The sequence below is a fragment of the Prinia subflava genome, chromosome 12 (assembly GCF_021018805.1).
Source record: "Prinia subflava isolate CZ2003 ecotype Zambia chromosome 12, Cam_Psub_1.2, whole genome shotgun sequence".
Lineage (NCBI taxonomy): Eukaryota > Metazoa > Chordata > Aves > Passeriformes > Cisticolidae > Prinia > Prinia subflava.
The window spans coordinates 539,488-556,847 of record NC_086258.1 but is presented as its reverse complement, the minus strand read 5'-3'; the positions used below and the strand labels follow the sequence as shown (position 1 = coordinate 556,847).

General features: G+C 56.7%; 1 protein-coding gene across 12 annotated transcripts in view; it reads left to right on the top strand.

The window, feature by feature from the left end:
* Nucleotides 1-17,360, top strand: part of EXD3 (exonuclease 3'-5' domain containing 3) — a 258,853-nt gene that overhangs the window by 232,076 nt on the left and 9,417 nt on the right. For all 12 annotated transcript variants that reach the window (XM_063409439.1, XM_063409435.1, XM_063409432.1 and 9 more), the window contains one exon: nt 15,673-15,766. In XM_063409439.1, the coding sequence (XP_063265509.1) occupies nt 15,673-15,766 (94 nt within the window). The remainder of the gene's footprint in view (nt 1-15,672; nt 15,767-17,360) is intronic.

The following is a 17,360-nucleotide window of genomic DNA, read 5'->3' as shown; positions in this document are numbered from 1 at the left end:
AAACCCTTTTCACTTCAAGACCTCTCCTCTGGCCCTTTCTTTATGTCAGCACTGAGCAGCTGTGGTGCCCTAGACAGGTTTTGTTTAATTAAAAACTTGAGTGAGGAGGCTGCTACCCCAACTGTTCATCTTCTCAGAAGACGTCTGCCAACGTCTGGGACAGGGAGTCCCAGTTCCAGGTGATGCCTGTCCAGTCCCTGCTGCTGCCACGTTCCCAGGGAGGCCAGAGCTGCTGTGCTCAGTGCTCATCTGGCCACTCTGAATGCTGAGCTGGGGCTCAGCTGTTGTGCAGATGGGTTTTTCCATGGCCCAGTGATGCTTTCCCAGTCTTGCTTCCCACCTTTCAGGGTAGCCTGAAAGCAAGCGGGAGTTTTGGACATTGCAAAGCCTGACCTGCTTTGGTCAGTGGTGGGAGAAGAACCAGCTTGAGCCCTGCAAACTGCTCAGGAGGAGCCTGGGGGAGCTGATGAGGATCTGCCAGCCAGGGGACAGGAGACAGCTGGGGCAGTGTGCCCTGATGGGTAAGGGCTCCCTGCAGCGCAAACCCCAGGGCAGGGAGCCCCCCTTGCAGCCCCACCTTCAGCCCCATCTGCCCCTCTACGGGGGGAACAGGCCAGGGGGACTCCAGGCACCTCTAGCCAGGAAGAAGGATCCCTGAGCCTGAGGAGGGTCCTCCTGCTCTGGCCCAGCAGCCTGCACCCGGCTGACCCCCACCACAGAGCCCTGCCACCCCTTGCACCCGCCGGGCTGCCGGCTCTGGGGGCAGCCGGGGTGGGCTGGCCTCGGAGCCCCTGCTCAGTGGGGTTGGGTTTTCCCCACTCCTGGGAACGAAGTGTCGGCTTTTGTTGGCAAACAGAGCGTAGCTTTCATGTGAAAAGGTTAGTACAGTATGTTAGTTCCTAGGGAGGGGCCAACAGAGTCTGATTCTCACACCTCCAGGGCCGCGAGGTGACAGCAGCACGGGAGAAGGGTATTTAACACCTTCGTCTTGGGAACCTTTTCTCTTCCCAAGTCCCCCTGCCTTGCCAAGCGCAGAGAGGAGGAGGAGGGTGATGCAACGCCTTTGTCCCCGCTTCCCTCACAGCCCGATCCCGCCCCACTGGCACTGGCATCCTCACAGCCGGCAGAAGAGCCTGGGAAACCGTCGGGCAATACTCCAGGACCTGGCTCCCTGTCACCGGCTCGGGGTGTCACAGTCTCCCCAGCTGTGGGCGGACAGGGAGGGTGTGGGTTGTGGTTCTCGGTGGGGATGGGGTCTTGGGGGGGCATAGGGATGAGCTGGGTGTCCTCAATTGGTGTCCCCATGGCTATCACCTCCCTTGCCACCTGGCAGCCATGTCTGTGCTGGAACTGGGGCTCCTGCTGCCACTGGGCCTCAGTGGATCAGGATTCAGAGGCAGATACATCCCCCAAAGCCTCGACAGTGCAGCACAGCCCAGGTGCTGCACAGGAATGATGTGAAGACCCTGCTACCTGCCTTGCTTTTCCTAGAAAAGTCAAGATTTCTTCCTAAATCCAACCTCCCTTCCCATCCCGCTGCAGTAAAGGAGAAGGACCAACCCTGTGAGTGTGTGACACCTGGGGTCAGTCCTGCATGTGGCTGTGACCCCCTTCTGGACTGTCAGCCATCCACAGTCACATGCCATTGGGGGGCCAGAGATATATATAAACGGTGTTGCCATTTTCTTAGGGATGAGAATCCAGTAAGGGCAAGCACAACACCAGGGTGAGGGTTCCCAGGAGTGATTGCCAGCACAGTGACAGGACCCTCGGCCCTGGGGCCTCAATGGGCCAGGATGAAGCTCCCCCAGGAGCTGCTGCTTGTCTAACTGAGGGGGCAGAGCTGGATTAAACCCATGGTTACTGTATGTATTGAGGGAGTTCAATTCAGACTGTCCATGCAGGAGCTGGAATGTCCTCAGAGCAGGAGAGACCAGTTCTGCCAAATTCCACCCCATGGGATGCCAAATTACATGTGTCATTGCTTGGCCTGTCACACTGCTCTGAGTCTCAGGGCAGACACCTTCCCACCACTTACTGATCTCAGAAATGGCACATTTTTGGAGTAATCCTTTCCTGGGTGAATTGGTTCTGATGCTGAGGTTACCCATGGAAAACAAGCAGCTTCCCAACCCCCAGCACTGCCTGTCCTTGCTGTGCTGCTCCCACTGGGGTGTGCTCAGGTGGGACAAGGGATGCTGCAGAGCAGCAGTTCAGTGCCACCGTGCCCTCTCCATGAGGCTGGGTCAGACACCAGAGCATCAGGGATGTGATATTTTGGCATCTGGTCTGTGCCTGCTAGAAACAAGGTGGTGAGGAATTGCTGCAATTAATGGCAAAAGTCAGTGTTTGATAATGTGGAGAACTGTGCCAGCTGTCGTGAGACTCATCCTGGGCATCCAGGTGATTTTAGTTGTCTCCAAGCTGCTGTGCCCCAGACTGCTGCCTTATAGGGCTCCTCACTCCTGGAACCACCTGGCTTCACTGCTCAGCTCTTTTGTGCTATTTTCTTTTTCTTTCATTCTTTAAAATAGCAGGATAACAATTTTAGCCTCACTAGATTTTCTGACAGTGTCTCTTGAAGGAGCTGCCAGAACCTGCCCCTACAGGCTATGCATCCTGGGCTGCTGCTCAGGCGGGGAGTGCACAAGTGCCAGGGGTGGCACTGCTGTGATGGAGTTGTCTGCACGTACCCTTCTCCAGCTGTTCCAGCCTGGATGCCTCCTCCAGAGTGGAAGGCAGTAGTGGACTCATGCTAGCAGGGAAGAGTTGGAGAGGAGCAGGTTGTCCCCTCTGGTGTGTGAAGTTCACATCATCCCTACACCCACGAAGCATCTTTCTGGGTCAACCTGCACCCGCTCACACCAGAGGGGATGGTTTCCAGCTGGGATGGCCCGGGCCTGAGAAGCAGACGTTCCCTCGCTCGAGTGTGCTGAAATGTTTAATTAGAGCTTAACAGCAGCCTGGGAAAAAGATGTCTTGTCATATTTCTGGGCTGCATTTTGCTGTGGGGCCGCGGGCTCTGTACGCAGAGCCGGGGGAGACCCACGGCACAAAGAGCCCTTTATGAGCCTCTCCCTGCGCTCGCCCCGACCCTGAACTTTCCCAGCAGCTGCTGGCGCCATGCCCTCGCAGTGCCCAGGAGGAAGCCGGGGATGAGAGCACGGCTCTTCCTCGCTGCTTCGGGGTGGTGCTGCAGGAGAGGGGACACGGGGAGGTGTGTGAACACATCCCTCTGTGTTCAGACTCTGGGATGAGCCCAAGGTGCCCTGCTCTGGTGTGGCCCCAGGCAGGCAATGTGCTGGCCATGCACATGGCAGGACACCAGGGTTCAGCAGGATGGGACCCGGAGACGCAGTGGTGCCTGTGAAAGTCCCTCACCCAGGTGTTTCTGAAGGTGCAGCCCACACTGATCGCAGATTTCATTTCCCAGACCCCAGCAGGACTCAGACCTCAGTCCCATTCCTGCATAATGGGAATGGAGGGGAAGATGCTCAGCCCTGCCCAGCTGGTGGAGGCAGCAAGGTGGCAGGACAGGATCCTCAGCCCTCTCCATCACCCCTTGGGCACTGGGAGGGACCTGGGGAGCACAGCCACCATCCCAAGGAAGCTGGAGAGGAATGTGAGGAATGAAGCATACAATTTTCTTCCCCAACTTCACCCCCACAAATTGCCCATCAGCATTTTCCACTCGCAGGTATTTTTTTCTGCAGGATGAAATTACAGTTCTGCCACCACTCACCTGCCCACGTCCTGTCCATCAGGGAAAGGGCAAACCCAGGTGTGGCAGGGTCAGATCACTCCCATCACCCACCACAGCTTTGCCTCCTTCACTTGGCCGCTGAAACAATAGACAGCAACTGCCTTTTAGGTCCAGCAAGAGCCTAAAAAAATGCCACATTTGTACACTATTTCCCCTTTTTGCCTTTTATTTGTGTGTGACATGAGCCCGTGATGCTGTAGCTCACTCCTTACACCCCCTGCTGCTATGGTAAGGAGCTGTGGAGGGGTTGGGCGCCCCATCACACCATGGTGACCCCACGTGTCACCAACACACTGGGGTCATGTTAACACATCTGGGAGGTGTCAGGCTGGGAACGTGGGGAGTAAGTGCCTGAGGTTTCCTGGGGTTTGTTCTTACTCTGGCAGCAGCACCTCTTCCCCTGCCCCTAGGGTTTTCCTCTCACTGGTCCCACCTAGCAGCCAGCGTGGCTTCTCTCTGCGACTGCTTTGGGGAGCCTTTTGGAGAAGTTGTGTGTGAAGAGATGGTGTTTTCCCTCAGGATGAGATGCAGATGGTTGATCTCAAAGGAGGTGGTGGTCCTTGCGAGCCCCTCTGTGTTGGGAATGCTGCCTGACCCCAGCTGTGCAGCATCAGGCTCTGTTAACTGTGGGAAGAGCTGCACCCTCAAGGTACATTGGAGCCCTTGCCTCAGACAATGACAGCCTTCCAAAAGTGCAGCAGCCTGGTACTCACCCAAATCCCCCCTTTGTCCACCCTTGCCCTACCAAAGGTTTCTCAGTAAATGTTTGGCAGCACATGGCCCATGAATCTTCACTCATGGCATGTCCTACAGCCACACCCAGCCAGCTTTCATCCCAGAGGTGACCAGCGTCAGTCCAACCCCACAATGGGTTGTCTAGGGAGAAGGATGCTGGCACACCTGCAGTGAGACACTGGGCAAAGAAACCCACCACAGCATGGGACTCCTCCTCCTCACCTGCCCATGGGCTGCCTGGGAGCAACCTCCTGCCCACTGCCCATGACCCCAGGGTCTCAGGACTCTTCAGCTCGGGGATGTCCCTATCAGTGTGGCACACTCCATGACACCTCCTGAGCCCCAGCTTGTTCCCAGAGTCCTCCTTGGCCAAGCATAGAGTACTGCAGCCCTTTTGGACCCTGTCAGGGTGGGGTTTGCCTTTTCTCTCTGGCTCCCTCCCTACACTCTTTGTGCCCAGGTGGTGACAGTTTTTGGAGAAGGCCCATGCTCACAGGAGCCATCCCCAAAATGAGAATTGGTGCCAGACCAGGATAAATCAGTGCCCATGTTCTGGAGACACCATTTGTCCTCAACCTCAGCAGTGAGCACTGGGGGGACTGGGGAGCCAAACACCTCCTCTAGCGCCAGTGGCACAGCCAGACTGCTCATGGTGAGGATCATGACAGTGGTTTTGATTTCAGGAGTTTAAGATTCTGCTTCAAAATGAAACTATGCAGTCCTCACAGCTGTGGGGAGCACAACCCCCTGGCACATCCCAACAGTTGCCACACAGCCAAGGGGATGGATCCAGCACTGGTGCCCATGGCCCGGGCAGGGACCAGCCTCTGGACCGTGCTGGAGCTGGTTTGTCCACCTGGGCTTTGTTCATCCCACAGCCGAGGGTTCGCCTGCCAGAGTATGCTGACCAGAGGGACAATGAGCATTCCCAAAGTGGAATGAGGGAAGGTGAGGAGGTAGCCAAGCTGGCAGCAGTGCCACTTCCCTGAAGGGCACCTGTCCAGGAAACATGTCCCACCGCCCTGGGGGAGCCCGGCTGGCAGCTCTGTGAGTCTTGCAGCCCTTGGGGGTGAGCTCAGACTGGGGATGAGCCCTGTTGGGGAAGAGCTCACCCTGGGGATCATCCCATCCTGAGGCTGAGCTCAGTCTGAGGATCAGCCCATCCCGGGAATGAGCTTAGTTTGGAGATGAGCCCATCCTGGAGTAAACTCCACCTGGAAGTGAGCCCAGCCCGGGAGCTAATCTCAAAATGTGGGTTAATCCCGGGCAAAACGGTTCTAATCCCATTTTCAAATCTAATCTCAGACCAGTGTCTGATCGCAGCCAGGGTGCTGAGCCCTGCCGGCCCGAGCTGCTGTTCCTGCTGTCCATGCCCGGGGTGGGTGTCATCCCAGCCTGGCCCGCAGAATTAGGGGTACCCCGCGCCGGGAAGGGCCCGTGCCCCGGGCAGCGCAGCCGCTTGATGCCCGGCTTGTTTGTGCTGGGAGCCTCCCGCCCCTCCTCCAGCGTTCCCAGCCTATTCTAGTTTATGTGTAGAAACTGGTTTTTCTTCCTGGGCCATTGTTTCCACTGGATTGGGTAGATTGCTCCAGGCCTCGCTCGGGTTTCCTTTCTCACGCTTTTTTTTTTTTTTTTTTTTTTTTAATATTCCCGTTTTCTGCGGCAGCTCCTACTCTGCTCCCCCACCCCCCCACCCCCCCCCCGCCGTTAAAGCAGCAGGCGCTGACCATGGGGATGAGGGCTGCCCTCCTCCCAGCTGTGCCCCCTTGCTGGCTGACATTGCCCAGGACCAGGGGCTGGGCTCCCACACATTGTCCTCATTCCGGGAGCAGATCTCGAGTAAGCGCAGCCTCTGCCCTGGCCACCCTGCAGCTACACACGGGCTGCTCGGGCTGGGACGGCTCAACTTCCCATTTCCCTGCAGCTCTGACCGCTAAATCAGGTTTATTTGCTTTAACAAATGGGAAGAGATGGGGCCTCAGCGCGGGCTCCAGGGCATCTGGTGAGTTGGGGGCTGCAGGCATACCCCAGGCCCTGAGCATCCCACTGCCCTGGCACAGAACTGAAGTCCAGCTTGAGAAGGGGCACCAACACTTGGCTGCTGACCTGGGTGGTGGCGGGGTGAGAGTGTGGCAGGGCTGCTCTGCAGCTCCAAGGTTACCTGTGATGAAGTGTTCCAGCCTCAGAGCAGCTGGAGACAAGGGGACCTGGCCTGCAGAGCTGCTCCCCAGCTCCTTCCCTCCTGCCACAGCACACCAGGAGTCAGGAGGATGTCCCAGTGCCTCGGGTGATGCTGTACTCTACCTGGAGGTCTGGCACGGGGACAGGGAAGGGCAGGTAGTGCTCCAGTGGTATCTGGCTCCAGCTGGGGAAGGCAGTGTGTCCCCCGGGGGCCTCTGCACAGCAGACCTGGGTTTCCAGATAAAAATAGAAGCTGAAACATGAGCCCAGCTTCCCCGATTGCACCTCTGCCCGCACATCCTCACCCCACTGAGCTGCAGTGCTGGCCTGGGGAACCAGACCAGGGCAGCCCCAGGTCTTCCCTGAGAAGGCAGAGGAGAGAGCAGCAGGATGCTCGGGGACCAGATGGCCATGGAGGAGCAGAGCTGGGCAGCCACCTGGCCCAGGGTGGCCCTGGCCACTTTTACAGTGCTGAAAACTGCTCTGGGGAAAAGCAGAGAGCTGAGGGTATAGTTTCCAGCCAGGCACAGCCCCAAGGGCTCAGCACAGGGCAGGGGAAGAAGCTCCTGACATGCATTACACAGCTGGTCCCAGGACCTCAGTCAGAGGGAGGACAGCTGTCAGGGAAAGCCAGAAGGAGCCAGAATAAAGGTGGCTGTTGCTTAATACACAGTAATTTCTTAAAGCTTGTCCAGCCCCAGCAGCAGAGGACAGAGCCCCCAGCTTGGCTGTGTGTCCAGGGAAGGTACAGCAGGGAAGAAGCTTCATGGGCTGCCCTGGGGATTTCTGGGGTCTGGCTCAGGCAGGAACCCAGGTCACAGCAAGCCCTTGGGGGAGGAAGAGCAGTGTCAGTGCCTGACTGTCAATGACCTGAGCATGGGGATCCTCTAGACAGAGAAAAGCTTTGTCCCTGTGCAGTTTACAGGGCTCTGACTCTCAAGGGCAGAAAATATATCTCAATGATCTCTTCAATTTCTGGTGCCAAAACATGATGCTCCTGGGGTTGCTTGGTAGCCAGAATTCCACCTGCATTTTAGTTTTGGAACATGAACTGGCAGGATATGGACCCTCACTCTGTTTCAAGTGCTGGGCAATTCCAGAGCTTTATTTGGGGTTTTTTTTCCAGCCCTGAGGTTCATCAGCCTCTGGCATCCTCTGACCAAGAGCTGAGCTCTTACCTTGGGATAAAACTCAATAGCTTGATAATGAGGAACAGCAGTGAGCTGCATTGTAGGGAGCTGGGGAAATTAACCCTTCTCCTGCTGTGACACAGGCTCTGGAGTAGATTGGAGCAGGAGGTGGATGTCCTGGAGCTGCATGACTCGGGTTTGCACCCCCAGGAGGGGATAACCCTCACCCCAAGGTTAGACATAAAGCACATTTACAAGGCAGGAAGGTGCTGGCATAGGGCTGGAGGAGCAGAGGCACTGCAGTCAGGAGGGTGGGAGGGGACAGCTCACACCCCAGCCCTGGCAGCTCCTGCCACAGAGCTCACCCTAAAGCCAGGTCTTCAGGGACGCTGCATAACCTCATTAGGAGACAGTTATTGCTGATTTGATTTGTTATTAAACTTGCTGTGAGCCTGTCCCGGAGCAGCACCCGTGTGCTGGGTGCTGTGTAAACACCAGGGCTCACGGCTACAGTGAAGGTTGGGTCAAGGGTGCTGTGGCAGCTTCAGCTTTTTGAGGCGCTCAGCCCAGCTGGCGGGGAAGATGAGCAAGTGAGACTTGAGGTGGCTGAGAGGCAGCTGGAGGGATCCAAGGGGGGATGTGTGCACTGGGAGGCGGGTTGAGCATAATTTTTTCCTCTGGGAAATTCAGCTTTGCATGTGGGTTTAGGTGTAGTGTGGGGTGAGATTCTCATCACTGCAGAGGCCTTGAGGTACTGAAAAGGGCTTTTGTTGTCACCCCCTGCAGTGAGGCAGTGGGATGGGGTTTGTGGTTGGGGACTGGCAGCGTCTGTGCTCGAGGGAGCACAAGGGCAGCGGGGAGAGAGAAAAGCAGAGGCCATGTGGCCTGCTCCCACCCCTGCTGCATGCCAAGCCCACTCCACAGCCTCCATGCCTTATCCAGGGATGTGCCTGTGCTTCCTCTCTTCCCATCCCTGCCCTTCACCACAGCCCACAAGTCACCTCTTTGCTCAGAGCAGCTGCAAACTGAGAGGTACAAATGGAGAAGAGGGTGCCCTAACAAGCCAGTGGGGGCTGGGGGGACCCAAAAAGGAGCCAGCAGCAGCTGGGGTGCACAGACAAGGAGGTGGTGGGAGCTGGGGTGCCCCAGGGAGGAGCCAGCAGGAGCTGGAGTACCAATGGAGCCTCCAGAGCTCTGTCAGCCTGACTCTCATGAGTTCCCCCGTCAGAGTAGCTCCGCTAATCTGCCCATTTCAGCTGGCTGATGCTCCCAGACAAGCAAGGCCCTTGTAGCTGTCAGGTGAGCCTTTCCCAGAGCTTATGCAAATGATACTAATTAAAGACATTCTTATCTGTTCGATTTCCCACACCTTTTGCCTCGAGGGAGATAGAAAACTTCATGTTTTAACTCCATATTTCGTGGCAGTTGGAAGGACTGCCTAGGGAAAGTGTTGGGAAATGCAGCAGGTCACTCCTGATGAGAAGAATTGGCTTATGCAAGTGTTGAAACACTTTATTATGCATGAGAAACCTTCCAGAAATGGATGACTAATAGCAAAGCGGGAGCAGAGAAAGCAGTGGGAATGCAGTACCAGGCTGGCATGGGATCTATGTCATCTTACCAGCTTAGCAGGGTTGGGCTAGGTCAGCACTTGCCTAAGAGACCTCTCAGAGTACCTGGCTGGCAGTGAGGGAAGTGATGTTAATGATTCAATAAACAGAGCCCTTCCCTCTGGGAACCAAATGGCCCCTGATGCCAGGATCCCACTGGCAGCCCTGTGTTTCCACTGGCAGCATGTTACTGAGCTCAGATGGCCAGAAAATCCCTGCTGCTGGATGTGCAGGCAGAGGATGCCCAGGCTGTGTTTCCGTGTGGGAGAATCACAGCCCAACTCCCAGGCCCGGCAGGCAGGTTCTGTGGCACTCAGGGCTGCTGTGTGCATGGAGAGCCTTTGTTCTCTCGAAGGACCAGGCTGACACACCTGGCATCTCCTCTGCTGCTGTGGGGGCTTGTTGGTCCCCAAGGACAGAGCATTGCAACAGCACGACGGCAGCAATGTGCACCTTTATGATTCCCAGGCACTGGTGATCAGAAGATCAGTGAGGAAGGCTCTTGGCATAAAGGGGAAGGGAAATAGCCCAGCCAGTTGCTCTCTGAAAATCTCCCCGGAGAGATGGCTGTCCCCAGCACTGCACCCAGGGATGGCCTTTGCATCCACAGGGTGTGGAGATCTCCAGTGGGCTGAATTGCTGAGTTTTCTACTCTTTGTGCGAGGACCTTGAAGGTGCTACAGGGCAGAGCATTGCTGGAGGAAGAGGAGAGTGTCTGAAGGTCAAAGCTGTGGGTGCAGCAAGGGCAGCTGAAATCACTTGGGAAAAATCTGAGAAAATAGACACGTGGACAGATGAGCATGGTCAGCTCCTGACCTCTGCTGTACATCTGCTGGGTTGTTATGTGGTTTTCTTTCACTGCCCTTCCCACCAGCTCCCACCTTCCTGGGCATTCTGCTTTGGGTTGTAGGCAGGAGGTGTGCAGAGGCAAATCCGTAACTCCTGGCCTTGGAATAGAGGGCAGCCTGTCCTAAATCTCAATAAGTCCCTGAAAGAAACTCCTGGATGCTCAAGGGCTGTGCTTTCATAACCAAAGTGAGAGTTGCAACATCCATCCAGAGGAGTGGCCCTTTCACCAGGTGATATCCATCTTGGAGGGAGGGAGAAAGAGGAGAGGGTAGGCGGTGAGTAGGAAAAGAGATATCACTGCAGGTGGCTGTTGTGTAGTCCTGTGATACAGTGAGCAGAAGACGCCCAAGGAATTGTCCTGACATGAGCTGCCCTGAATTGCCCCAAAGAGTTCACGCCAGGCACTGTTGTCCTTTACAGCAGGTTTGATACACTCAGGATTTCCCAAGCCAGGAGCTCTCCAGGCAAAGAGCTGTGTCTCATAGTGTAGAACCCCTGCCAAGGAGATCCCTCAGTGACATCGGCCTGTGCCGTTTGTCAGCCAAGCAAGTGAAGGAGCCCTGTAGCCCACAGGCTGTTCCAGGGTGGCTTCTCTGGGCAGAGGTCAGCATCACCAAGGTGACTCAAAGCACTTTGGAGATGCAGCTTTCAGAGATATCAAAGGAAGGAGCAAAACTAACTCCAGTGCTGTCTGAACTGCCCATCTTCCATGTGTTTTGGGTACCAGCCTATGTCCATCTGAGCTTATGCTGCCAAGCTTACACTGTCTTCTGCACCCCTTTTGGAGTGGCCAAAGGTTCGGTTCCTGCTGTCTGCTGAACTTGAGTTTTCTTTCAGCTTCTCAGCTCTGTGGCTGGAGGTACAGAAAGAGGATGGGATGCTGAGATGGCCCTGGAGCTCCAGGCTCAAGCATCCAGTCCCTCGAGTCCTGGGAGTTTGTGTGTCACTGCTGCTAAAATCCCCAGTCAGGAGGGCTGGGAGAAGCAGGGATCATCCTAAAAAAAACAAGGTGCCAGCTGGGCTGCCAGCATTGCAAAAGGACATTTCACCTCCCTCCTCCTCCTTGGTGGCACACGCAGGGAGAGCCTCAGTGCAGAGGGACTCAAGCTGCTGGGGCTGGGGATGAGCACCTTGCTGGGCTCAGGATCCACAGATCCACAGCAGTGACATCAGCACAGTCTCAGTCCAATGCCATCACCCCTTCTAATCCCCATGTCACGCCTTGGTGGTGACAGCACAGAGCTGGCTAGGCTGCAGTGTCCCTGTGGATGCTGGCCTGAGGTGCTGGGGGGGAGCACACAGGTGTGGGGGTGACGGTGCCCCACACGAGGTGCGGCACCTCGGCCAGGATACACAGACAGGCACAGGGAGAGGGGACTGCAGGAGGAACTGCAGCAGGGACCATGGCTGCGTCTGAGACGAGCTGCACCTGCTCTTCATCCTTGCCATAGATGTGGCAGCAGAGCCTGGGGACGCAGGGGACGTGTCACAGCCATGTCCCCCCGCCCAGGGAGCCTCCACGGCCACTGCTGCTGAGGGGATGCGAGCAGGGCCCCGCCGGCCTGCTGCGCTCACTGGGGCACCCGGCGCTGCCCTTGCCGGGCGCATTCACACGGCGAGCTGGGGCCGGGCTGCCGTGGGAAAGCGCGCCCGCCATGGCTCCCGAGTGCCGGGATTGCTTCAGCGGGGGTGCAGCCAAGATCCATTTCACAGAGGGCAGAGCAGATCTCGGCTGGGATTTACCAGTGACTAAGCATGTGCTGGCACGGACTGCCCCAGCGTGAGAAAGGCAGGGCTGCTCCTCCTCCGGGGTGTGCCCGCTGCTGCCCTGCAACCCACTGCCTTGGCTGGGGACATCGGGCACCCCACTGTGTCATGGGGGCATCTGACACCCCAACCCCTCAGGGGCATCGGGGCCCTGCTGTGCCACAGGAACATCAGTGCCAGTGGACTGGGTGGCACTCAGGAGCCTGTGGGGCTGCAGCTCCCCCAGTCCGCTCCTCCCAAGATGGACTCTGCCCTTTCGTCATCCCTGAGACCAGACAGGATGGCGTGAGCAGAGCCCCTGCATTCAGCCCACTTAGCACATCATATCCCCAGCAGGACTGGGGCATGGGCAGAAGCTGCCACCCCCACCCTGAGCCTGGCACAGGGGCTGGGGGGACTCCAAAATGTTCAGAGATGCCAAACCCTTCTCTGTCAGGTCATGGCCACTGCTCACAGCACTTGCACCCCAGGCAGTGTTCCAAGGTGTCACCATCTCCTGCTGATTCACCTCGTGAAGATTTTTGGGGCCACAACTAATACTGCCATGATGGATCTGTAGAAACCAAACTTTCCTGAGAAGGAACAACCATCCCTTCTCCAGCAGAGAAGCTCCCCACTTCCCTACCCTATATACAAAAGATCCACACAAAAAACTGCTCCACATCCCCAGGAGCCAAGCACCAGGCCTGAGGCCACCACTGGTTCCTGCAAAGCAGCCATGCAGCCCAGCCTGTGGAGGTGGCAGCCTTCCCCACTCTCTTCATCTCTTTTGGCTCATTTTAGCAGGGCATTAAAAAAAATTAATTGCAATTTTTCATTACAGCTAATTGGCACTGCTGCTTAAGTAGCTTATCGGGCTCCTGAGCTCACACTCTGTTTTTTGGGAAGCTGAAGGTGGTGAAGGCCCAGACGCTGGGTAGGTGGCATGGGGCACAGAGCCTCATGGCAGCCCGCGGCAGCCCCAGAGAGTGGGGAATGCCAGGATACCCCTGTGCTGCTGGGCATCCCTGGCCCAGGGAGTGAACTGCCCCTAGTTCACTATAGTAATGAATTTTAGAGAAGCAGAGAAATTCATGTGAAGTCACTCTGTGCACCCAAGCCGGACAAGAAGCCTGTGCCCAGCGTGCTGGCACTGCTGCTCAAGAACCTGGTAGGCTCCAAGCTGTCAGGGCTGGGCATCATGGAGCTTTGGTGTGTGACAGAGGGCAGAGGAGCCCCTGCATGCCCATGCCAGCAGAGTGGGCAGCAGGGGAGGGTGCCCTTGGACCCTGCTGCACCCTCCTGGCTGGCAGTTCAATGGACAGATGGTTTGGAAGTTTTCTGGAAACCTCTGACTCTTCAGTGCTTCCACCATGCCCAAGAGGTGCCACCCACCCCCTCCAGGCTCAACGCCCCTCTCCAGCATGCAGCCCATTGTCACCGCCATGGCGACGGGACCAGCACATGTCCTCAGCAACTCCCCGTGCCCTCTGCCTGCCTGCTGCAATCCCACAGATCCCTGTGAGGGTGTGGCTGCCTGTCTGGGGGTGGCATCTTGGCTCTAGATCCAGCCTGTGCAAGATGGGATGTCCTCAGGCCTCAAAGGGACCATCCAGCGTCTGGTCAGGGTCTGCAGAAATTCAGGTTCCCACAAATCACAGCATCATTCTGCTTCCCTGGGTGAAGGCGTATCTCCGTGATGGTAGAGTCGGCGACAAAGTATCCCTATAAGCAAAGTAACAGGGGTAGCACGTGGTTTATTGTGACGGCCTTGCTTGTAGCTGCTAGGAACAGCTAAAGCAGGCCAGGAGAGCAGGAACCAAGGAACCTAGCGAGGTCCCGAATACCGTACATTAAATATCTTTCCAAGTTGAATAGTCTGTGTTGGACCAACCAATCTAATACAAGATAACAACATTTACTTACACCCAATAGAACTGTCCCATCACCTAAGGCAAGCAGAAGGGTATTGTTTAATCAAGGGAGCTGGCCCTCAGCTTAGCACATCGTTGTTTACAAGCGGATGGCTCTGTACCCTACACCCTAAATCTCAAAGCATGCTTTCATTTCTATCTCGCTTGTTGAACTCAGACTCCCAGAATCTAAACCACCATATTTGCAAGGTCTTTTTACTTCATCTTTCCCAACACCTGGGCTTTCACCCAGATGCATTTCCTGGGTCCCTGGGTTTGAGTGTGAGATCAAGGAGGGCTTTGCCCTGCTCAGGGCAGGGGGACATGCTCAGTCCCTCATGGTATCAGTGCTCTCATCTTGTCCCCAGCATGAGCAAGGAGCAGTGCAGGGCTCTGTCCCCAGTTGCTCAAGGGGTTGTTCCCCTGATGCTGCTGTGCAAGTCAGAGGATTGCTGCAAAAATCCCTTTTAAAAACGTGATGCAGTGTCTTCCATGTCATTTGGATGCTTTCAAGATCACCCCTTGTCCATCTCTGTCTGTCTGTCCATGCTGCTGCTCTGCAGGGCTGGAGCAGTGGGGCCTTGGGGAACCGAGCCCAGGTGTCCTTTCTGGCCAAAGGATGGGGAGTTTGTGTACTGATTTTGTGGAGGCTGCAATAAGAATCACCTCCTGTTGCAAGGCAGAGGCAGGGCAAGGTGGGAAGCTCGTTTCCAAACAAATCATCCCGCCCTGTTCCTCCTGCAGGGAGCTGTGTGTCTTCATCGCTGGCCCATGCCATGAACCAGCACTGCTCCAGCCCCAAACCATAGAGTGTCCACCAGCCCACACCAGGGCCTGACTGGGAGCTGGAAAACCTTTCTGGGTTCAAAGGCTATGGAGCAAATCCCCTGACAGAACTGACTTGTTCTGGTTGGTGAAGTTGCTCACCTCTCTCCCACCTTGCCTTGGGTGCAGCATGCTGGGAATGCTCTGCCAGCAGAAAACAGTCCCTAAAAACAGCTGACAAAAGGTATTGCATCCCAGCAACCAGCTCCCCGCCCAGGAGGGAGGGGAGAGGAGAGGAAAGGTGTCAGGGAGCCAGCTGCGATGCTCCCGGGGAGCTTTAGTGCTGCTCACTCTGGGCAAGTCTGTTTGGCTGCCAGCTGCACCCTGTGCTTAGCTCCAGGCACCATCCCTGGGTGCTCCTCAGCAGTGGGATTTGGGGAGCTCCCTGGGGTCCAGCACCTGGCACATGCAGGCACTCAGAGACCTGTCTGGGTACATTTTGGCAAACAAAAGTTGGGGTAGAAAGTGTGACTCAGTGTTCACAGTGCTGCAGCAGAGCCAAGCCAAGCAGAGCCAGATGAGAGCCCGGAGTCTTTTGGGGTCCACAGCTATCCCCTCAGCCTCTGTCAGACAAAAGAGATAAAATGTTGAAGCCACAGCCCAGACTTTGCTGTCTGCTTGATGCTTGAAGGCAGCCTCGTTGCTGGTGTTTTCTGGCCAGGGAGCCAGGGTGGGCATCAGTGCTGCCAGCCTGGCTGGAGACATGGCTGAGCACACAGAGGGAGCACCTCTGGAGGGGGTTCTTGCACTTGTGGCTGGTGCCTGTCCCTGCTCGGTGGGACAGACCTTGCCTGGTTTCCCTTGCCTGCTGCCCAGCCTGTGCCAGGGGTGCCCAGCATGGGTTTGTGCCCTGGGCAGGCAGGAGGTGCCCGGGGGGCACAACAGCTGTCTCACTGACCTCCCCCTCTCTCTTCTCTCAGGTGTGCAATTGCAACAAGTACCTGAAGGTCTCACGTGAGAGGATGAGGCAGCTGGTGGAGGGCAGCAGACAAACGTCAGGGGAGCACAGTGCAGGTGAGTGGGTGGGTACCCACAGCAGGGTGCGATCCCCCCTCCTGTGCCCTTCCCTGGGACTCACTGCCCTGGACAGAGCGAGAGCATCCCCTGGGCCTGGGGGTTTGTCAGAGGGGGATCGGGGTGCCCTGCCATCAACCTGCCACAGGGTGCAGACTCACAGAGCTCTTTCAAGTCCGTTTTATGTTTCTGCCCTGGCTGCCCTGTCCTGCCCTGAATACACAGGGTCCTGCATGGGATTGCCTAGCCAGGAGCGGGGTGGGGGGTGTTGGTGACATGCCAACAGTAGCTCAAGTGACAGCCTGAGGCCATCATCACCTGAACATGAAAAACTCAGCTTGGGTGCTGAAATGCCTCGTGGTTGGGGCTGCTCACAGTGCCTTCCTCACCTGCCCAGTGCCTCTTGAATTAGGTCAGGCTGCAGGGAGGTGAGTCAGTGCTGCTGCCCAGCCAGGCTCCAGTGGGCTCAGGGGAGGGAAGGCTCCTCCATGCCATACACCGAGCTGCATTGACCCACACATACTCCTTCCCACAGGGAGACACATTTTCGTGGCAAACTATACCCATTGCAGGCACACTGGAATGGGAATATGCCGCTGTTTCTGCTCCAACCCAGCCCAGGCTCTGCCCCTGGCCCTTTGGTGCAGGACTTCCCCGTCTGCTGGCAGCAGGGAGCAGAGGGAAGTGCTGGCTGCCAGGCGCTCCTGGCAGGCTGTGGCTTTGCTGGGAGCTGCACGTGTGGCTCTGGGGATGAGGAACGTGGTGGAGTGGCTTTTCCCATGGTGCCAGCATCCTGGGAGTGCTGTGCTTCCCCAGAGCCGGGACATCCACCCCAGCAGTTTCTCTGGTGAGGGCACTCTCTGCGTGTGTACCTAGAGACCAGACAGGCCGGTTCAGCCAGTTTCAGAGTATGGGAAATAGAAATGCTGTGGTTTGTGTTCAGAGTGAGCCGTTTCCCCTTCCCCCTTCACGATGAGGTTGATGGAGCTGGGAGGGTCTCACACAGCCCCATGGCTCCTCCACACTGACTCTTCAGGGACTATCTTGCTCTACTCTTTACACCCCATCTGCAGCAGCCCGAGGCCCCATTGGGCCATCCCATCTCCTGCTGGGTCCCCCATGTACCTGGGGGGGTTCATGGGGAAGGAGCAGGTGAGACCTGTGTGCTGGCGATGTCACTCGTGACCTTGTCAGGGAGCATCCTCCAACGGGGAACCTCCTCTGCCTTGGAGCAGGCAGGGGCAGGGACCAAAGGTGCCACAGCATCCCCAGAGGGTTGGTGGAGACATGAAACAGAAGCTGTGATTCCCAGACAGGTGGGCACAGCAGGGCACCAGCACTCACCCAAAGTGAAAACCCCTGGGGATGTGCCAGCAGAGTCCCCTGTGACCCAGGGCTCTGGCCCCATCCTGAGGTTTCCATTGTTTGGATTTTGCTAGGAGCTGTGGGGATTGCAAGCATTAGTGTGAGCTTGACTAGGTTGCCCCAAAATGTCTCACTTTGGGTCAGGTTTCCTGGAAGACAAACAGGAAGAGTGTGCTGGCAGTGTCCTGCCGTTGCTTGGTGGGGACAGTGGTGGCATTGGGACAGACTG